This window comes from Coregonus lavaretus (assembly GCF_964263955.1).
Source record: "Coregonus lavaretus genome assembly, chromosome: 1".
Lineage (NCBI taxonomy): Eukaryota > Metazoa > Chordata > Actinopteri > Salmoniformes > Salmonidae > Coregonus > Coregonus lavaretus.
This window is the reverse complement of record NC_139988.1, coordinates 24,616,970-24,633,302: the sequence shown is the minus strand read 5'-3', so window position 1 is coordinate 24,633,302 and position 16,333 is coordinate 24,616,970. Positions and strand designations below refer to the sequence as shown.

Genomic DNA, 16,333 nt, shown 5'->3' with positions numbered 1-16,333 from the left:
TATTATCAAATGTTTTGAACTCAAGAGGAGATATAATGCAATGCAGGAAAAAAACAAACCATGAATTATTCAGGAGATATTCATGAGTGGCTCTAAGACATGAATGGCAAACATCTGAAGCTGCAAGGGGAGAGTAGGTCGAGAATAGTGACAGATATAAGACCTTGACCCTGCACACACTATTTTAAAGCTGTCCATGCTCACTTTCCCTCTCTGTCTCCAAACCATGGTTGTTTTCTTTGAGTGTGAAAGAGTTTGAACCCAGGGAGAATACAGAGTGGCATTTCTTTATTGAGACCCTTCACTTTGATTTGGAGAGGCAAAAAGGGCTTTGAGACTTAAGGTGCGATCTAGAGTTGGTGCCCCTGACACTGACAGCGAGCAGATACAGCGCTCTTTAAGGATCTCCAGGATCAAATGACATAGAGCTCAGCACTTCGCTATGAACAGCTGATGAGTCCTCAAGACGAGGGCGGTGCCCGGGGGGCTTTGGTCTAAATTGGAAAAGCTCTACCACTACGGCTCCACCATTCACAAGGCTCCCTTTTGTGGACACTTGAGTGTTAATTAAGTTAACAGTAAACACTGTGATTGTGAGTGAAATGCAGGGAGGCCACAATGAAAATCTCAGATGGTCCAGGAGCAAAGTCATGATATTGTATGAGACTTTTTAAATGGGGGCGATAAGCTACCATGAGAGGATAATGTTTTCCGGACAAATGGATCTTAATAATCAAAAACCTGTGATTTCCCTCATTGTTTTACCACTGACGGTGTGTATCCACTGTGCAGCCTAAGGTATGAAATACATAGACTAGCTGTAGCTATTAATAATTTTTTCCCTCCTGTGAGAATAACTTACTTGGCGATCTCCAGGTTATGAATTCCAACATTGTCCTGCACATTGTATTTCATTGACGATAAGTCAATGCTGACACCATCTTTATACCTGGAGAGAAATCAAGTAAAAGTGGTTAAGGTGAAGTCTTTCAAGTGGCTGTGGTAACACAGGAAAAAAGTAATGACAGTGCGCAGAATATTATGATGTGACTGTGTATAAGCAGTCTGCACTTTGTCATAACGAGTACCTTTAGTGTAAAACTATAAGACGCAATTCTCAAGAATGGGAAAAAGCATTGCTACAGAGACAGTGAAAGGTCAAGATTAGCTATGCTGACCTCTTAACCTCAGCTGAAATCTGACACCATCAATCATCCGTAAAACTTTGACCACTATTTCACTCTCACAGAGGGTATGAAAGAAAAACACTAGCATTAAGCAGTTCTCCCTTTGTGCTACACTAGTACAATAACATTCTGCACCCATAGATAAGCCGCTAAATGCTGTTGTTGAACTTGCTGAATGACTGTTTTGGACACAGATGTAGGATCTTAATTTCATCACTCTTTTGTAACTGAGAATTTTCCTGCACAGCAGGAAATGCAAACTTGTAGTGTATTCAAGGTTTAAAAAGGCTTCTGAAATTTGTATTTTCCACTTTAAAATATCATACTTGATTTACCATAACGAATGTATCAATGTATCAACCCCTACCAAAAATGTCCATTAATTATCATCCACATAATAATTCACATTTCTTGTTGCTGCAGGATTATTTTACTGCTGTAGCAAACTGGCTCAAATGACGATCCTAAATCTGTATTTAGACTGAATCCTCACCATTTCACAAAAGGGGTTGGGTAACCCTCGACAGTGCAGTACAGCTTCACGGGAGCGTGCTCCCAAACGGTATGGGATCGGAGTGTGGTCAGGAACTTAGGGCCCCTGATCATAGACTCCTCACGAACGTACTTCTCAACCATCTTCTTCCGCACCTGAAGGTAATATGGACATGTGACATTTCTCTTCAATACCCTTTTCACACTACTAAGCCAAGCCAAGCTGAGGCGACCTGTACTGCGCTGGCCCGGTAATGCATCCACCATAGTTACAGGAACCGTGCTAGACAGGATAATGCAAAAAGTCAATATCAGAGCCTGCACAGTACGGTTTGGCTTGGCTCAATCGTGTGAAAAGGGTACAAGGCTTGTGATACTCAATATTTTCGCTCGTCTTTTTCAAATGACATCGTTAATTATGGTGACATGCTGAAATCTCCCAACATGACAGATGAGGACCTTACCACTCCCTGGATTCTTGTTTCTTGTTTGTGATGATAATCGTCCTCCACCACCTCAGAGCTATATCAACAAAACAAACTTAGTTAAAGGATAATTTTAAAAAGGTCAACATAAAACAGTGTAATTATGTTTAAGTAAACAAATATAAGAAAAGCCCAACACAGTGAAAAACTCTAAGCACCACAAAAAACATATACTGTATGTTAAGTCTAACCATAACAATTATTATTTGCTATACATACAGTAAGCATCTTATTTGCATTTTAATCATTGGCTTATTGCTGAGTAAATGTAGTTATAGAGCTACACTTCGTTAGCATCAAAAGATCTCTAATAGCATCATGTTGACAGTGTTCTCATGCCCTTTTTATCAGATTACCTAATGTACTATTTCTTGAGGATGAATCATCAGTCTGTACATACCAGACAGAATGATCATAGAAGTGTGTACAGGTAATATAGATTACGTGATCTGAGATGACACAGATAAAACTGGGTACAATCCATAGACTGTATGGTGCAAACTAATGCGAGTGTCCTGTCTCTACTCCTGACGTCAACAAATACAAGTAAACACACCCTTCTTTAAAGGCAAATCAGTCCAAGGTGTATTACAGAGGAAAATGTTAATGGTATTATAATCATACCCAAACAAATTTGACAGTTAGTCACCATACAAGACAGTGAAGCATTTGTGTCCCCAGTTTATAGAAGATAATGTGATCCAGTGGTGTAGTGGCAACAGGATGGCTGCATAGTTACATGAGATTAGACAATTAGCAGGGAACCAACCTCTTAGTGGGTTACAAGTGCTCTCTCTAGGTGTAAACTTACCCACTGTTAAATACCCAGCTGAATACACTAACTACCATTTGAAACTGTACACCCAGGGCCAGATTTACTTTATGTATTTACACCAGTGCTTTATTCTCAGATGGGAATAAAGACCAGAAAAAATGTGTTAACTGTCTTAATTTACATTTCATTTAACTATGCTAAATAAGCTCTATACCATTTAAATGTTTGATTCACTCTGGTAAATATCAGGTGCAATTTATACTCCTATGCAAACATTTGTAAATCTGGTCCCCAGTTTCCAAACCACTAGTATGTTTCAAATGAAGCATAGGATTCCTGTGGGCCCATCTGCCTTACCTTGTGTACTGCTTTGCTACAACCTTAGACTGTGCACTGTGGTAGTCATGACTGACGTGCACGTGCTTGTGTCTGGCAACTGTCGCAGCCATAGTTGATAACTTTTAATGACCTGTGATTCAAATGAGGAAAACACATACTGTATTCTATTGGCTAACAGTAATATAATGGCAACCATTGAGATACAGTATATTCGTTGTATCTCGATGATGGCAACAAACCATGTTAATGTAGATTTACTAAAATGCAATGCAACGGATCCATGGCTCTTCGGGCTCTTTGATCCATTGATGCATTTCAGGGCACAAAATGCAGTACGGTACAGTATGTCCTTCAACATCAAATTATATGGCTTAGGTATTAGTGCCTGTGAGGTTACAGACACTGAGGGTAGAATTCCATCAAACCTGCACTGCGGGAGAAAGATTGGGCCTGTTCTTATGTAATGGAAGAGTCTGAGTTATGGGCAGAAGAGATGGAAAGCAAATTCATTGGAGGTTTAAAATTAGAGGGTGGGGGTTGAGGCTTAGAGCTAGTTAATGGCTCAAGTATTCATCTATGAAGGTTTAGTTATTACCAGTTATTCTTACAATACAGCAATCTAAATGTCATTCAGACACCTATTAAATATGAAGGAGTTGAATGTAACCTATATTCACAGGTGATATGGAGATAAATAAGAACATACAAAACCATATAGCCTTTAACAGATTGAGTATTAACAGACACAAGAACAGTCTGAGCACCTGCAAGTTATCTGAATTACAGTAAATAATATTGGGATAAGGTCAAAACTTAGTTTAAAGTAAGTGTCCAGTGTTTGCAGATTTCTATGAAATAGTTTTCCTTCCAAAAAAGGTTTAATTATGTATGTTAATTAAAAAGCAGCTTTTCTGTGTTGGAATGGTGTAGGCTAACCCCAACCACAGAATGGTGTGGGCGTAAACCGGTCATTAAAAATATTGATTTCAGCACACAGCTGATTGGCCAGCTCAGCCAATCAGTTAACAGAATATTAACTTTTAAAAGTGAGATTTTCACTGGACAGTTACTTTAGAACTTAGCTTTGAATATGTTCTCTGAATATGGAAATAGTTTAAATATTCTACAGGCCTATGTCAGCCTTAAATTCCCACAGTCCTACACAGTTGCATATTGCCTCTCACTGTGTATTAGAATAGATTTACAACCAAATAACAGAGCGTCTGCTAAATGACTCAAATGTAAAATGTAAATTTACCAGTCAGGCTAATTTATAGGTACTTCTCAAGTGCAGCAAAAGTGCTTAACATCTGAGATTTAGGCACCAGAAATATCAACCCCTTGACACTTGAACTCCTGAGCCACATTTCTCTGCATATAGAAGACACAAGTAAGCTGTCTTTTTATAGAATTGATTTTAAAAGTCTATATAAGCTGATGCATCCATTTATCAACATGCCATCAGAGCAATATTCTTATATCGATCAAATATGTGTCCAAAAACTATTTCAATGAATATTGATAGATAATATCCTTATTATGTCAAGGTCTAGGCAGTAGCCTAGGCCCTAATTAGGTAACTAGACTAATCAATCTCCACATTCCGATATAACCAAGTACCAAGCACACATCTCTCAATTCAACACCTTTCTGAAAAATCCAATAATCTGAAAAGCAAGGAAATAATAGGCCTGACTTACCCCAAGAGATTACACGAGCGCAAAGCAGAGGTAGGTCAGCCTAAACCCGCTTGGAAGTCACTGGCTGATGAAAACCAAAGATTACCCACACAGAGTGCAGCAACTCTTGCATCCCATTTATGGATAGGCATATGACTATATTTAGCTTTTACATCAACCCTTAACATAATTTCTTAGTAGGCTAGGCACATATCACGTAGTGTTGGTTCTTATTTGCTCACTGAATAGGTCATAAAAAAATATATCCAGTTTCCAATATTTACACAGTTTGGCCTAAGCACAATGTGTTCAGTTTACTTCATTTAAATAATGCCATACTTTTTTTTTCAACTCTATCCATGAAGTTGAGGAACATTTTTATATAGCCTATATTTGTTTTTATATGTATTAGCTTTAGGCTATGTTCATTTAATATTGCTTAGCTCTATGCTCAAATCAAGGAACCTTAAGACAGAATCTTAAGATGACCCCCTGAAACCTGAACTGTAGCCAAGCACTATTTTTAACGGGAGATTGGGTTAACAGACACCACAGTGGGATATGCCTAGGCTATTCCTGCCAATAGCCCCAGAGGCAATGTCACACAGTTAGTTAGCTTAATGCAAACATAATTAATCTATTAGTTAGCTACAAGACCTAAATGAAAACAAAAACGGCTCATTCATAGCATACTGTCTAAAATAACATTGTAAAACATTTAGCAAAGCCTGACCATTTTTTATATAAATATTACAGAGATAAATGCAATTGCAATAAAGATTCAACACATATTTGTCTGTTTATTTAATTTTATTAAACTGTATGGCCCAGTGGAATATCATCATGTAAATCTGTGTTCAATACTCGCGGTGAGTGTGCGCGGCAGTGCGGTATAGCTGCCTACACTTTTCACATGATCTCACGTGACTTACATTTTCTGAGCATGTGACGCTCAGTTCAGCTGTTGCAGGAAAACAATTTCACGGTATTGTTGTTGTAGGCTTCTACCAGACGTAGAAGCGGACGGAGTGTGGCTGTCTCATTTTAAACCATAATAAGTGATACTAGTGGAACCTTCATATTGCTAATCTGTCAAACGACATCTCTGTTTCCTCATCTAAATGGCCCTTCCAAACGTATAGTTGTGTATACGCCAGGTTACTGTAGCAGAGTTTTATTTCGAACCACAGGAACAAAAGAACAAAAAACGGGTAAGAACTTATTTTGTCCCTCGTAGGTTACATTTCAATCTTACCCACACAGTATACGTTTAGCCAGGTGGCAGGCCCAGGTGATACTGGAGACCTTGTGTTAGTGAAATAATGTAAGAAAGTAGCCTTTTGTGCAAACGGAAAGTTGCGCTCCCCCACACTTACGTCAGGTTTGGTGGTTGGTTACAGATTTGCGAAACGCGTTCCATTTTTTGACTGCGGAGCTGATGGGTGCAAATATAAGCTCAATAGTATTTGTCAAGCACTAAAATAACAATGACGCCATGTCAACCATTGTATAACTGTTTATTGCATAAGTTATCTATTAACTAAAATTGAACTAATGTATATTAGGCTAATCTTTTAAGTTGCCTATAATAGGCCTTATAATTGTAAGAGTTAGCCTACCAACCAGGGGCGGTGTGTTCAATAGGGCGATATGGGCGACGCACTGCCAAACGGGAAAAGGAAGGGATTTTTTTTCTAATCAATTATATCACGGCAACAGTAGTTATCAGTGTTGTAATCTAGACGTCTGATCTGCCACAGTGCCACTAAATGTCCAATCAGGCTAAAGTCGTGCTTCAAATGCCCCCCCCCCCCCCCCCCTTTTGGGGCGATTTCAGTCAGGTTGAAAATCGCCCAGAAGTCTGTCATAGACTCCCATGTAAAATCTATTTTTTTCAAATATCAGAGCTTTCAATACAATCTCTATGGGTTTCTGAGGGCTTGCACTTACGCGCTTTCGTCATACGTAACGTAACCATGAACGTAACTAAGAAAAGAGCGGGTAGCCTCATCAATCAATTCACGTACTACTATCAAGATGGCTATAGCGTTCAGTGCAACTCGATTGTCTCTTTGAAATAAGTTACTTTTTGTCGGCGAACAAATCAAGATAAATTGGCAACGAAACAATTAGGACCTTCCAGACCAAATTTAATAATTCAACAGGTTTCTACTAAAGGGGGGAAGTCCTACACCTGAGGATTTTCCAAAAATTGGTACGAACGAAAAACCTGGCTAGCAGGCTGCGATGTAGCTAATGCAGTCTTCTGCTACCCCCTGCTTACTCTTTCACCCTGAAGGCGGCACGGCAGACAGCACCGCTTGGACAGCGACTGGTGTGTAACGGACATGCACCATCTTTCAGGAAAGATTAAGAAACATGAGCTGTCAAAGACCCACATGGATAGCTGTTTGAGATTGTCTGCTTTGGGGAGAGTGAACATTCCCACTCAACTGGATGAGGGATACAGGCTAGCTGTCCGCCGCCACAACGATGAGGTTAGTGTTGATAATCACAAGTTTACTGGAGAACTGAAACTGACAAGGCTGACAAGATAGGACCCTTTTGTCCATTGTTATTGGATAGGAACATAACTTATAACCAGCTCCTGACCTAAATAGATCTTAGCACAACATTTTACTCAACATATCATATTCCATATTCACTATAACAAATATATTTACTACGACATTAGCAAGAACCGCCACATCCTCAGCCGGCTAATCCAGTGTGTGAAGTTTTGCGGAGTGTTTGAGTTAGCTTTGCGAGGCAAAGATGAAACTGAGGGCTCCACCAACCCTGGTAAGCCAACACTTTTGAGATCAGTCAATAAATGCTTCTGGTATTGACTTATATGCTGCCCCTGTCTTCATGTTGTTGCTGGACATATCTTTTTTAAAATGTGTGTAGGTCACCTAAATCATCAGAAAAATTGCCCCCCCTGAGAATTTTTTCAGGAGCCGCCACTGCTACCAACACATATTAGACCTACAGCTAAAATCAGTTCAGCTGTGGCCCAAAATCTACCTATCCTAATTGTATGTTTTCTTTGTTTCAGTGTAAATATGAAATCATTGGCACTTGTTGTCCTGCTGTGCCTTGGCAGCGGTCTGATGACTTCCTCATTCATACTCGAACCGCCGTAAGTACTGGTTATATCTGTTTGGTTAATGCCAGTTGCCAACCAGGGCCTCTGCATCAAGCCCTTAACTGTGTCTGTGTCTTTCCTAAGTAAGTAAGTAGCCTTTTTCGAGTCACAATGGCCCATAGGGCAGCGTGAGGCAGCTTGATGTACAAATACACATCCTGGACAGGACGGTTACCACCAATCCATCTCCTTAATGCTGAGTGGCAAGTAGAGAGGAATCAGGTCCCAGTTTTAGAGCGTTTGGTTTGACCTGGGGAACCTTCCAATCTCGGGGACACTAACCACAAGGCCACAGAGCTGGTGTCATTCCATAGTTGGCCTCTATGCGAATTGAAGGCCATTAAATGAATGAGGCACTTTGATTGTGCTAATGTTACATTTTATTGAACTCTGCTTTATTTCAGGCATATGTGGAGTAAGCTGATCCTGACTCACCACTGGCCGAGCACATTTTGCAGTGTAAGTTACTTTAATATATAGTTTCATGGCATAATAAACTCTACGTATCATGTGATGATTTGATCATGTGATTGATAAGGTGGCCCTAAATTGCCAGATTTTCAAATCAAATCAAATCACATGATTTTCCACCTTGTATGACAAAATTAACATTTCGATTTGCAGATGGAACACTGTCATTCCAAATTTGACTACTGGACTTTGCATGGACTGTGGTAAGGAAGGACATTCAACAAATTCAGTAGGAAAGTGAGTTTTTTGACTGACCAGATGACATAAACTGTTTTGCATTCTATGTTTGTACACATTTGACCAATGTCTTTGTCTTACAGGCCAGATAAAGGCCAGGAATGCAATTCATCTTTGCACTTCAATGAAACTCTAATCCAGGTATGTTCTGCTGGGGGAAAAACATTTAAAATACAAACATTCAGAAAAAGCATAGAGCTCATTCGTGACAAAAATATATAATTTTGATGGTAAAAGTAAACATGTTAATTTATTATTTTAAATTAAGATAAATATTTGATAATGACTATGTTTTACAGGACCTACTTCCAGAAATGCAGAAGTGGTGGCCGGATCTTAAAATTCCTGAATCCTCTAGATTCTGGTCTGTTCCAGTTTTCTATTTTGTATAAATACTTTACTCCAGGTAATTGTTATATTTTCAGGTAACAATATTTTTCTAAACAAATGTTAGTGTTTGATCTTCTATTTACAGGAAATATGAATGGCAAAAACATGGAACATGTGCTGCAAAAGCTGAGTCCCTAAACAGTCAACACAAATACTTTGGTAAAGCCCTGGAGCTGTATCACAAGTTAGACCTTGATGGGTAAGTGTACTGAATTAACAATAAAGTACCCTCATGAAACATATGGGATAATGTATGGTTTCAATACCCTGAACCCTAATTTATGTTTTCTACTAGTTATTTATACATTCTTTGTATGTTTTCAGGGTGATGAAGAAATGTAACATTGTGCCCTCTGAGACTTACTACACAGTAAGTACATTACCAAGGACAATGTAATTTTGCACTGAGTAAATAGCTGCATGTTTAAAGTTAAACTTCAAGCATTTCTGCATCATATCAAGCAACACACTATACTGTGTTTTGGGAAACCTGACAATTTTAAATGTGTGAGCATGTGAAGTCAGCAGTGACTAATTTACTGCAAGTCATTTGATTTACTGTTCCTGTTTACTTAGCTACTGGCAGTAAAATGACCCAGATGTGTGCATGTATTCAATACCATGTTATCAGCCGGTATTGACCCATTACCACCGATAACCGATATTCAATAAATAGGATGAAAAAAGGGAATCTCATGCTTATCTGAATATTTGCAGCCATTCCCCTCAATGTTTCGTTATTGTCACAATGTAAGGAATCAACATTTGAAGCAAATTTCTTGGACAATTGGTCTTTGGGATGGCAATTTATGAGAACTCAGTGTGGAGAAATTACACTTTTTCATTTCCCCTCTTTAAAACAGTATATCGGCAGATACAGTGCCTTCAGAAAGGATTCATACCCCCGACTTATTCCACATTTTGTTGTTACAGCCTGAATTAAAAATGGATTAAATATATTTGTTTCTCACCCATCTATACACAATACCCCATAATGACAAAGTGAAAACATGTTTTTGGCGAATGTATTGAAAATGAAATACAGAAATATAACATTTACATAAGTATTCACACCCCTGAGTCAATACTTTGTAGAAGCAGCGATTACAGCTGTGATTCTTTCTGGGTAAGTCTCTAAGACAAGGATGGGCAATTTTGATGGGGGTGGGGGCCACAAAACATCTGAACACATGAGGGGTTGCAGTTGCTTGTGGGTCTGCGTACCCACATGTGCATAGCTGTTTTACAGCTAATTTCCTGCAATGTTACAAATTTTGTCATGGGGTGGAGATACGATTTTGCAATTTTATATCTAATTTTATGCAATTCTACTAATTTTGCCATGGGGCTAAGAGGAAAATGAGCTATTATCAGTTACATAAAATTAAAACTGCTGATGCACAACCACATTTTGAAATTGCACCTTGTGTAATAAGTTGAGACCCTAACTCTTTTTTAAATGATTTTTTATCTGACTGCCGGCCCACGGGCCGCCAGTTGCTCATCCCTGCTCTAAGAGCTTTCCACACTTGCCCATTTATTATTTTCAAAATTCTTCAAGCTCTGTCAAATTGGTTGTTGATCATTGCTAGACAACCATTTTAAGGTCTTGCTATATATGTTCAAGTATATTTAAGTCAAAACTGTAACTGGGCCACTCAGGAACATTCACTGTCATCTTGGTAAGCAACTCCAGTATAGATTGGGCCTTGTGTTTTAAGTCATTGTCCTGCTGAAAGGTGAATTAATCTCCCAGTGTCTGGTGGAAACAGACTGAACCAGGTTTTCCTCTAGGATTTTGCCTGTGCTTCATTTTTATCCTGAAAAACTCCCCAGTCCTTAACGATTACAAGCATACCCACAACATGATGCCGCCACCACTATGCTTGGAAATATGGAGTGTGGTACTCTGTAATGTGTTGGATTGGATTTGCCCCAAACATAACACTTTGCATTCAAATCAAATCAAATTTTATTTGTCACATGCGCCGAATATAACAGTGTAGACCTTACCGTGAAATGCTTACTTACAAGCCCTAACCAACAATGCAGTTCAAGAAATGGAGTTAAGAAAATATTTACTAAATAAACTAAAGTAAAAAATAATAATAATAATAATAACAAAAACGAGGCTATATACAGTGGGGGAAAAAAGTATTTAGTCAGCCACCAATTGTGCAAGTTCTCCCACTTAAAAAGATGAGAGAGGCCTGTCATTTTCATCATAGGTACACGTCAACTATGACAGACAAAATGAGGAAAAAAATTCCAGAAAATCACATTGTAGGATTTTTTATGAATTCATTTGCAAATTATGGTGGAAAATAAGTATTTGGTCAATAACAAAAGTTTCTCAATACTTTGTTATATACCCTTTGTTGGCAATGACACAGGTCAAACAAGTCTTCACAAGGTTTTCACACACTGTTGCTGGTATTTTGGCCCATTCCTCCATGCAGATCTCCTCTAGAGCAGTGATGTTTTGGGGCTGTCGCTGGGCAGCACGGACTTTCAACTCCCTCCAAAGATTTTCTATGGGGTTGAGATCTGGAGACTGGCTAGGCCACTCCAGGACCTTGAAATGCTTCTTACGAAGCCACTCCTTCGTTGCCCGGGCGGTGTGTTTGGGATCATTGTCATGCTGAAAGACCCAGCCACATTTCATCTTCAATGCCCTTGCTGATGGAAGGAGGTTTTCACTCAAAATCTCACGATACATGGCCCCATTCATTCTTTCCTTTACACGGATCAGTCGTCCTGGTCCCTTTGCAGAAAAACAGCCCCAAAGCATGATGTTTCCACACCCATGCTTCACAGTAGGTATGGTGTTCTTTGGATGCAACTCAGAATTCTTTGTCCCCCAAACAGTTTTTACTAAAAAGTTATATTTTGGTTTAATCTGACCATATGACATTCTCCCAATCCTCTTCTGGATCATCCAAATGCACTCTAGCAAACTTCAGACGGGCCTGGACATGTACTGGCTTAAGCAGGGGGACACGTCTTGCACTGCAGGATTTGAGTCCCTGGCGTTTGTTACTTTGGTCCCAGCTCTCTGCAGGTCATTCACTAGGTCCCCCCGTGTGGTTCTGGGATTTTTGCTCACCGTTCTTGTGATCATTTTGACCCCACGGGGTGAGATCTTGCGTGGAGCCCCAGATCGAGGGAGATTATCAGTGGTCTTGTATGTCTTCCATTTCCTAATAATTGCTCCCACAGTTGATTTCTTCAAACCAAGCTGCTTACCTATTGCACATTCAGTCTTCCCAGCCTGGTGCAGGTCTACAATTGTGTTTCTGATGTCCTTTGACAGCTCTTTGGTCTTGGCCATAGTGGAGTTTGGAGTGTGACTGTTTGAGGTTGTGGACAGGTGTCTTTTATACTGATAACAAGTTCAAACAGGTGTCATTAATACAGGTAACGAGTGGAGGACAGAGGAGCCTCTTAAAGAAGAAGTTACAGGTCTGTGAGAGCCAGACATCTTGCTTGTTTGTAGGTGACCAAATACTTATTTTCCACCATAATTTGCAAATAAATTCATTAAAAATTCTACAATGTGATTTTCTGGAAATGTTTTTCTCAATTTGTCTGTCATAGTTGATGTGTACCTATGATGAAAATTACAGGCCTCTCTCATCTTTTTAAGTGGGAGAACTTGCACAATTGGTGGCTGACTAAATACTTTTTTCCCCCACTGTACAGGGGGTGTAGGTACAGAGTCAATGTGCGGGGGTACAGGTTAGTCTAGGTAATTTGTACATGTAGTTATGGGTATAGTGACTATGCATAGATAATAAACAGTGAGTAGCAGCAGTGTAAAAACAAAGGGGGGGGGGATCAATGTAAATAGTCCTGGTGGCCGAAGCGTAAAAGGCTAAAGGTGAGGCAGAGGTCCAAGTAGACTGCCCCCCCCCCCCCCTTTGGGATGTCTCATGGTCTGACAAACACCGCTCTAGCTCTGCCACCTTTCACTGCAGATGCGGAATGGCGACATCGGCGGATTGAGACACAGCCCATGCAAATAAATAATCATCTCTAGTTTAAACTGACAGATTTTGTTGGGGATTTTTTACATTATTAGAATTAGATTTCCACAGGGGCGCGTCATCAACTCTAGGGGGTTTTAAACTCTAACTGTTTTAAAGTCACCATTGGCCTCATGGTGAAATCCCTGAGCGGTTTCCTTCCTCTCCGGCAACTGAGTTAGGAAGGACGCCTTGTAGTCAGTGGGTGTATTGATACACCATCCAGTGTAATTAATAACTTCACCATGCTCAAAGGGATATTCATTGTCTGCTTTATTTTATTTTATACCCATCTACCAATGGGTGCACTTCTTTGCGAGCCATTGGAAAACCTCCCTGGTGTTTGTGGTTGAATCTGTGTTTGAAATTCACTGCTCGACTGAGGGACCTTAAAGATAATTGTATGTGTGGGGTACAGAGATGAGATAGCCATTCAAAAATCATGCTACACACTATTATTGCACACAGTGAGTCCATGAAACTTATTATTTGACTTGTTAAGCACATTTTTACTCCTGAACTTAAGGCTTGCCATTACAAAGGGGTTGAATACTTATTGACTAAATATATTTCAGCTTTTCATTTTTAATTCAAAAAAATTAAAGGGGAAGAAATGAAAAACATAATTCCACTTTGACATTATGGGGTATTGTGTGTTCACCAGTGACACAAAATCTCAATTTAATCACTTTTAAATTCAGGCTGTAACACAACAAAATGTGGAAAAAGTCAAGGGGTGTGAATACTTTCTGGTATTGGTTGTGTGCCCCCCAAAAACCCATATCGGTCAGGTGCTAATAGAATGTGATGAGTACTCATGGTAAAATGGATTACTTCTGTGTTTTTAGTTTGACCTCATCGAACGAAACATTTTCAACTTCTACAACGTGAAACCAAAGATTCAGTGTATTCATCCAAAGGTATGTTTTTTTATATTTTGTCTTTTGGTAAAATGCTAACTCAAGCACAACTAGTTATTGGATTTGCCTACAGGTTTTATTTGAAGAGTAGAGGATAACACGAATGACGTACCATTTTGTAGTTGGAATACATTTCTCTAATCATTCTACATGAAGAATAGTTGTTACACACAACTAAAAGAAAATCATGAATCCTAAATCTAGAATGTATCATTAAGTTATTTCTTGTTTACAGGAAGGGAATGTGCAAATCTTGGGGCAGATCGAGATCTGCTTCAACTCAGACTTTCAACTGGAAGACTGTGAGCATTCTGAGACAGACACAGTGAACCTCAATGTTAAGGGTGCAGGGTTTAGTGTGTGTGACAACGCCACACCGGTCTACTACCCTTCCCTGAAGGGGAAATCGTTAATGTAGTGGCTAGTGAGGTATGGTCATGCATCCATTTATAATCAGTGTCATATCTCACATGGAACATAGATACAGGAAGATTCCACTTTGTGTGAGTTCGCACAGAAATACTCTATCTGAAAAACACTAACAGTTTTTAATTGAGTGTCTACTACTATTTGGATCTGTTTGCTGGCATTCAAACTTAAAATTGTAGTGCTTGATTCTTGGAAACAGGGTGGTCATGTTGTAACTCAGGGAACAAATCAGCTTTTTTTCTATATAGTACTTTACAAATCATAATAAAATTAATGTAAATAAGATACGTTTCCCACAGAGCTTCTTAGATGCTGCAGAGAAAGGGGAGGGTGTTATATGACACTAGGTATCGTAGACTAGTGGCGGATGCTACGTGTGATGGTCAGTCAAGTAGTATGCAGTGCATTATATCCTGTAGAGGGGAGGGGCGTCCATGTTTGAGCCTGTCGATGTGGAATGTAACCCTAATGCCACCTGTAATATAGTATGACATTTGCTTTTAAGTGATTTGCGAGACATTTAAATCAAATCAAATTGTATTGATGATCACGTACACGTGTTTAGCAGATGTTATTGCAGGTGTAGCGAAATGCTTGTGCTTCTAGCTCCGACAGTGCAGTAATATCTAACAATTTCACAACATATACCCAATACACACAAATCTAAGGAATGAATTAAGAATATATACATATTTTAGACGAGCGATGTCAGAGGGGCATGGACTAAGATACAGTAGAATAGTATAGAATACAGTATATACATATGAGATGAGTAATACAAGATATAGAAACATTATTAAAGTGGCTTTTGTTCCATTTCTTAAATAGGCCTTAGTTTGGTCCTACATTTCGTTAAACATAACATTTAAAGTTAAATGCACAGTTTATGAAGAGTATGATCACTGCATTCATTACTTTTGTCTTGCAATATGTTTTTTATTTTATTTTGTTATAAACAGTGTTGAGTAATTATGGTAAGAATGTGCATGGTGGTGGTTAAAATGCATTGGTTAAAATTAGCAATGCCATCTCCAAAACTTAAGTCAAACTTTTTTGCGCACAGATTAACAAGGGTATGATGATGATGATGATTTAACCAGATATAGGTATTATATCTGTAACTAAATGACATTTATGCTGATAAGTTAGTTCGATTTCATTGAATTGTGGGATAAGCTTTGGTTTTTAAATGGTGGCCTTATTTGTAGGTTCCAATCCTCTGTAATGTTTACGCACAATTCATTAAAGTAATTTCTCTATTGCAGCAGTTTGTATGTACTATTTACCCTGCAATTTGTTTTTTAGTGAATCCAGTTAACAAGTGTAATGTGTAAGTATGCACATTCAACTATATGCCACAAGAGGTCAGAAAACCTCTACACAACACCAATGGCCAACAGAGGCAGTATCCCTGTCTAACACTGTGTGGCATTGTTCAGTCTAACAATAAATTGTACATTTAAATAAATGTTATATCCATGCTGATGAGTTTGATTTCAAATCTTGTATTTGTATTGTAACCCTCTCTTCATTTAAACATAATCTCAACTCCAGGTGTATATTAGAACAAAGGTGATGATTACTATGGTCTCCTGAGCAATTTTTAAGATAAAAATAAATAAAAAGTTCAGCTATTTACTATAGTGTTCACAAGAGTGGTTGAATAGCAATGCTGGTGGTGTATAGGCTAGTTGTACATGGAACATTGTGCTTTTAATACCTGGGCCTAATACAAGGCATGTCAGCACACTGAAGA

General features: G+C 38.9%; 2 protein-coding genes across 4 annotated transcripts in view; one reads left to right on the top strand and one right to left on the bottom strand.

Moving 5' to 3' along the window:
* Nucleotides 1–3,388, bottom strand: part of LOC311102155 (myomesin-2-like) — a gene marked incomplete at both ends in the record, with an annotated part of 38,327 nt that extends 34,939 nt beyond the window's left edge. Inside the window, 4 exons of the mRNA XM_084143388.1 lie at nt 863–949; nt 1,681–1,835; nt 2,144–2,201; nt 3,297–3,388. Of these exons, the coding sequence (XP_083999514.1) occupies nt 863–949; nt 1,681–1,835; nt 2,144–2,201; nt 3,297–3,388 (392 nt within the window). The remainder of the gene's footprint in view (nt 1–862; nt 950–1,680; nt 1,836–2,143; nt 2,202–3,296) is intronic.
* Nucleotides 3,389–5,887: 2,499 nt separating this feature from the next.
* On the top strand, nt 5,888–15,841 carry LOC311130189 (ribonuclease T2-like). 3 transcript variants are annotated; one of them, XM_084162884.1, is made up of 11 exons: nt 5,897–6,168; nt 7,322–7,455; nt 8,016–8,099; nt 8,510–8,564; nt 8,730–8,779; nt 8,897–8,954; nt 9,113–9,177; nt 9,289–9,402; nt 9,528–9,573; nt 14,077–14,148; nt 14,384–15,841. In XM_084162884.1, exons 2-11 carry the CDS (start codon nt 7,451–7,453, stop codon nt 14,564–14,566), a joined length of 732 nt encoding a protein of 243 aa, XP_084019010.1. In that variant the 5' UTR covers nt 5,897–6,168; nt 7,322–7,450; the 3' UTR covers nt 14,567–15,841. The 3 variants fall into 3 exon arrangements, with proteins under 3 accessions (XP_084019012.1, XP_084019010.1, XP_084019011.1); XM_084162885.1 differs by having other exon boundaries at nt 7,257–7,455; XM_084162886.1 differs by lacking the exon at nt 7,322–7,455 and having other exon boundaries at nt 5,888–6,168.
* The last annotated feature ends 492 nt before the right edge of the window (nt 15,842–16,333 follow it).

What these genes read in the sequence shown, in the direction of transcription:
- LOC311130189 (XM_084162884.1), top strand. An exon ending in CACAAGTTAGACCTTGATGG is followed by an intron (nt 9,403 to 9,527) that starts GTAAGTGTACTG and finishes GTATGTTTTCAG; the next exon opens with GGTGATGAAGAAATGTAACA. An exon ending in TTCAGTGTATTCATCCAAAG is followed by an intron (nt 14,149 to 14,383) that starts GTATGTTTTTTT and finishes TCTTGTTTACAG; the next exon opens with GAAGGGAATGTGCAAATCTT.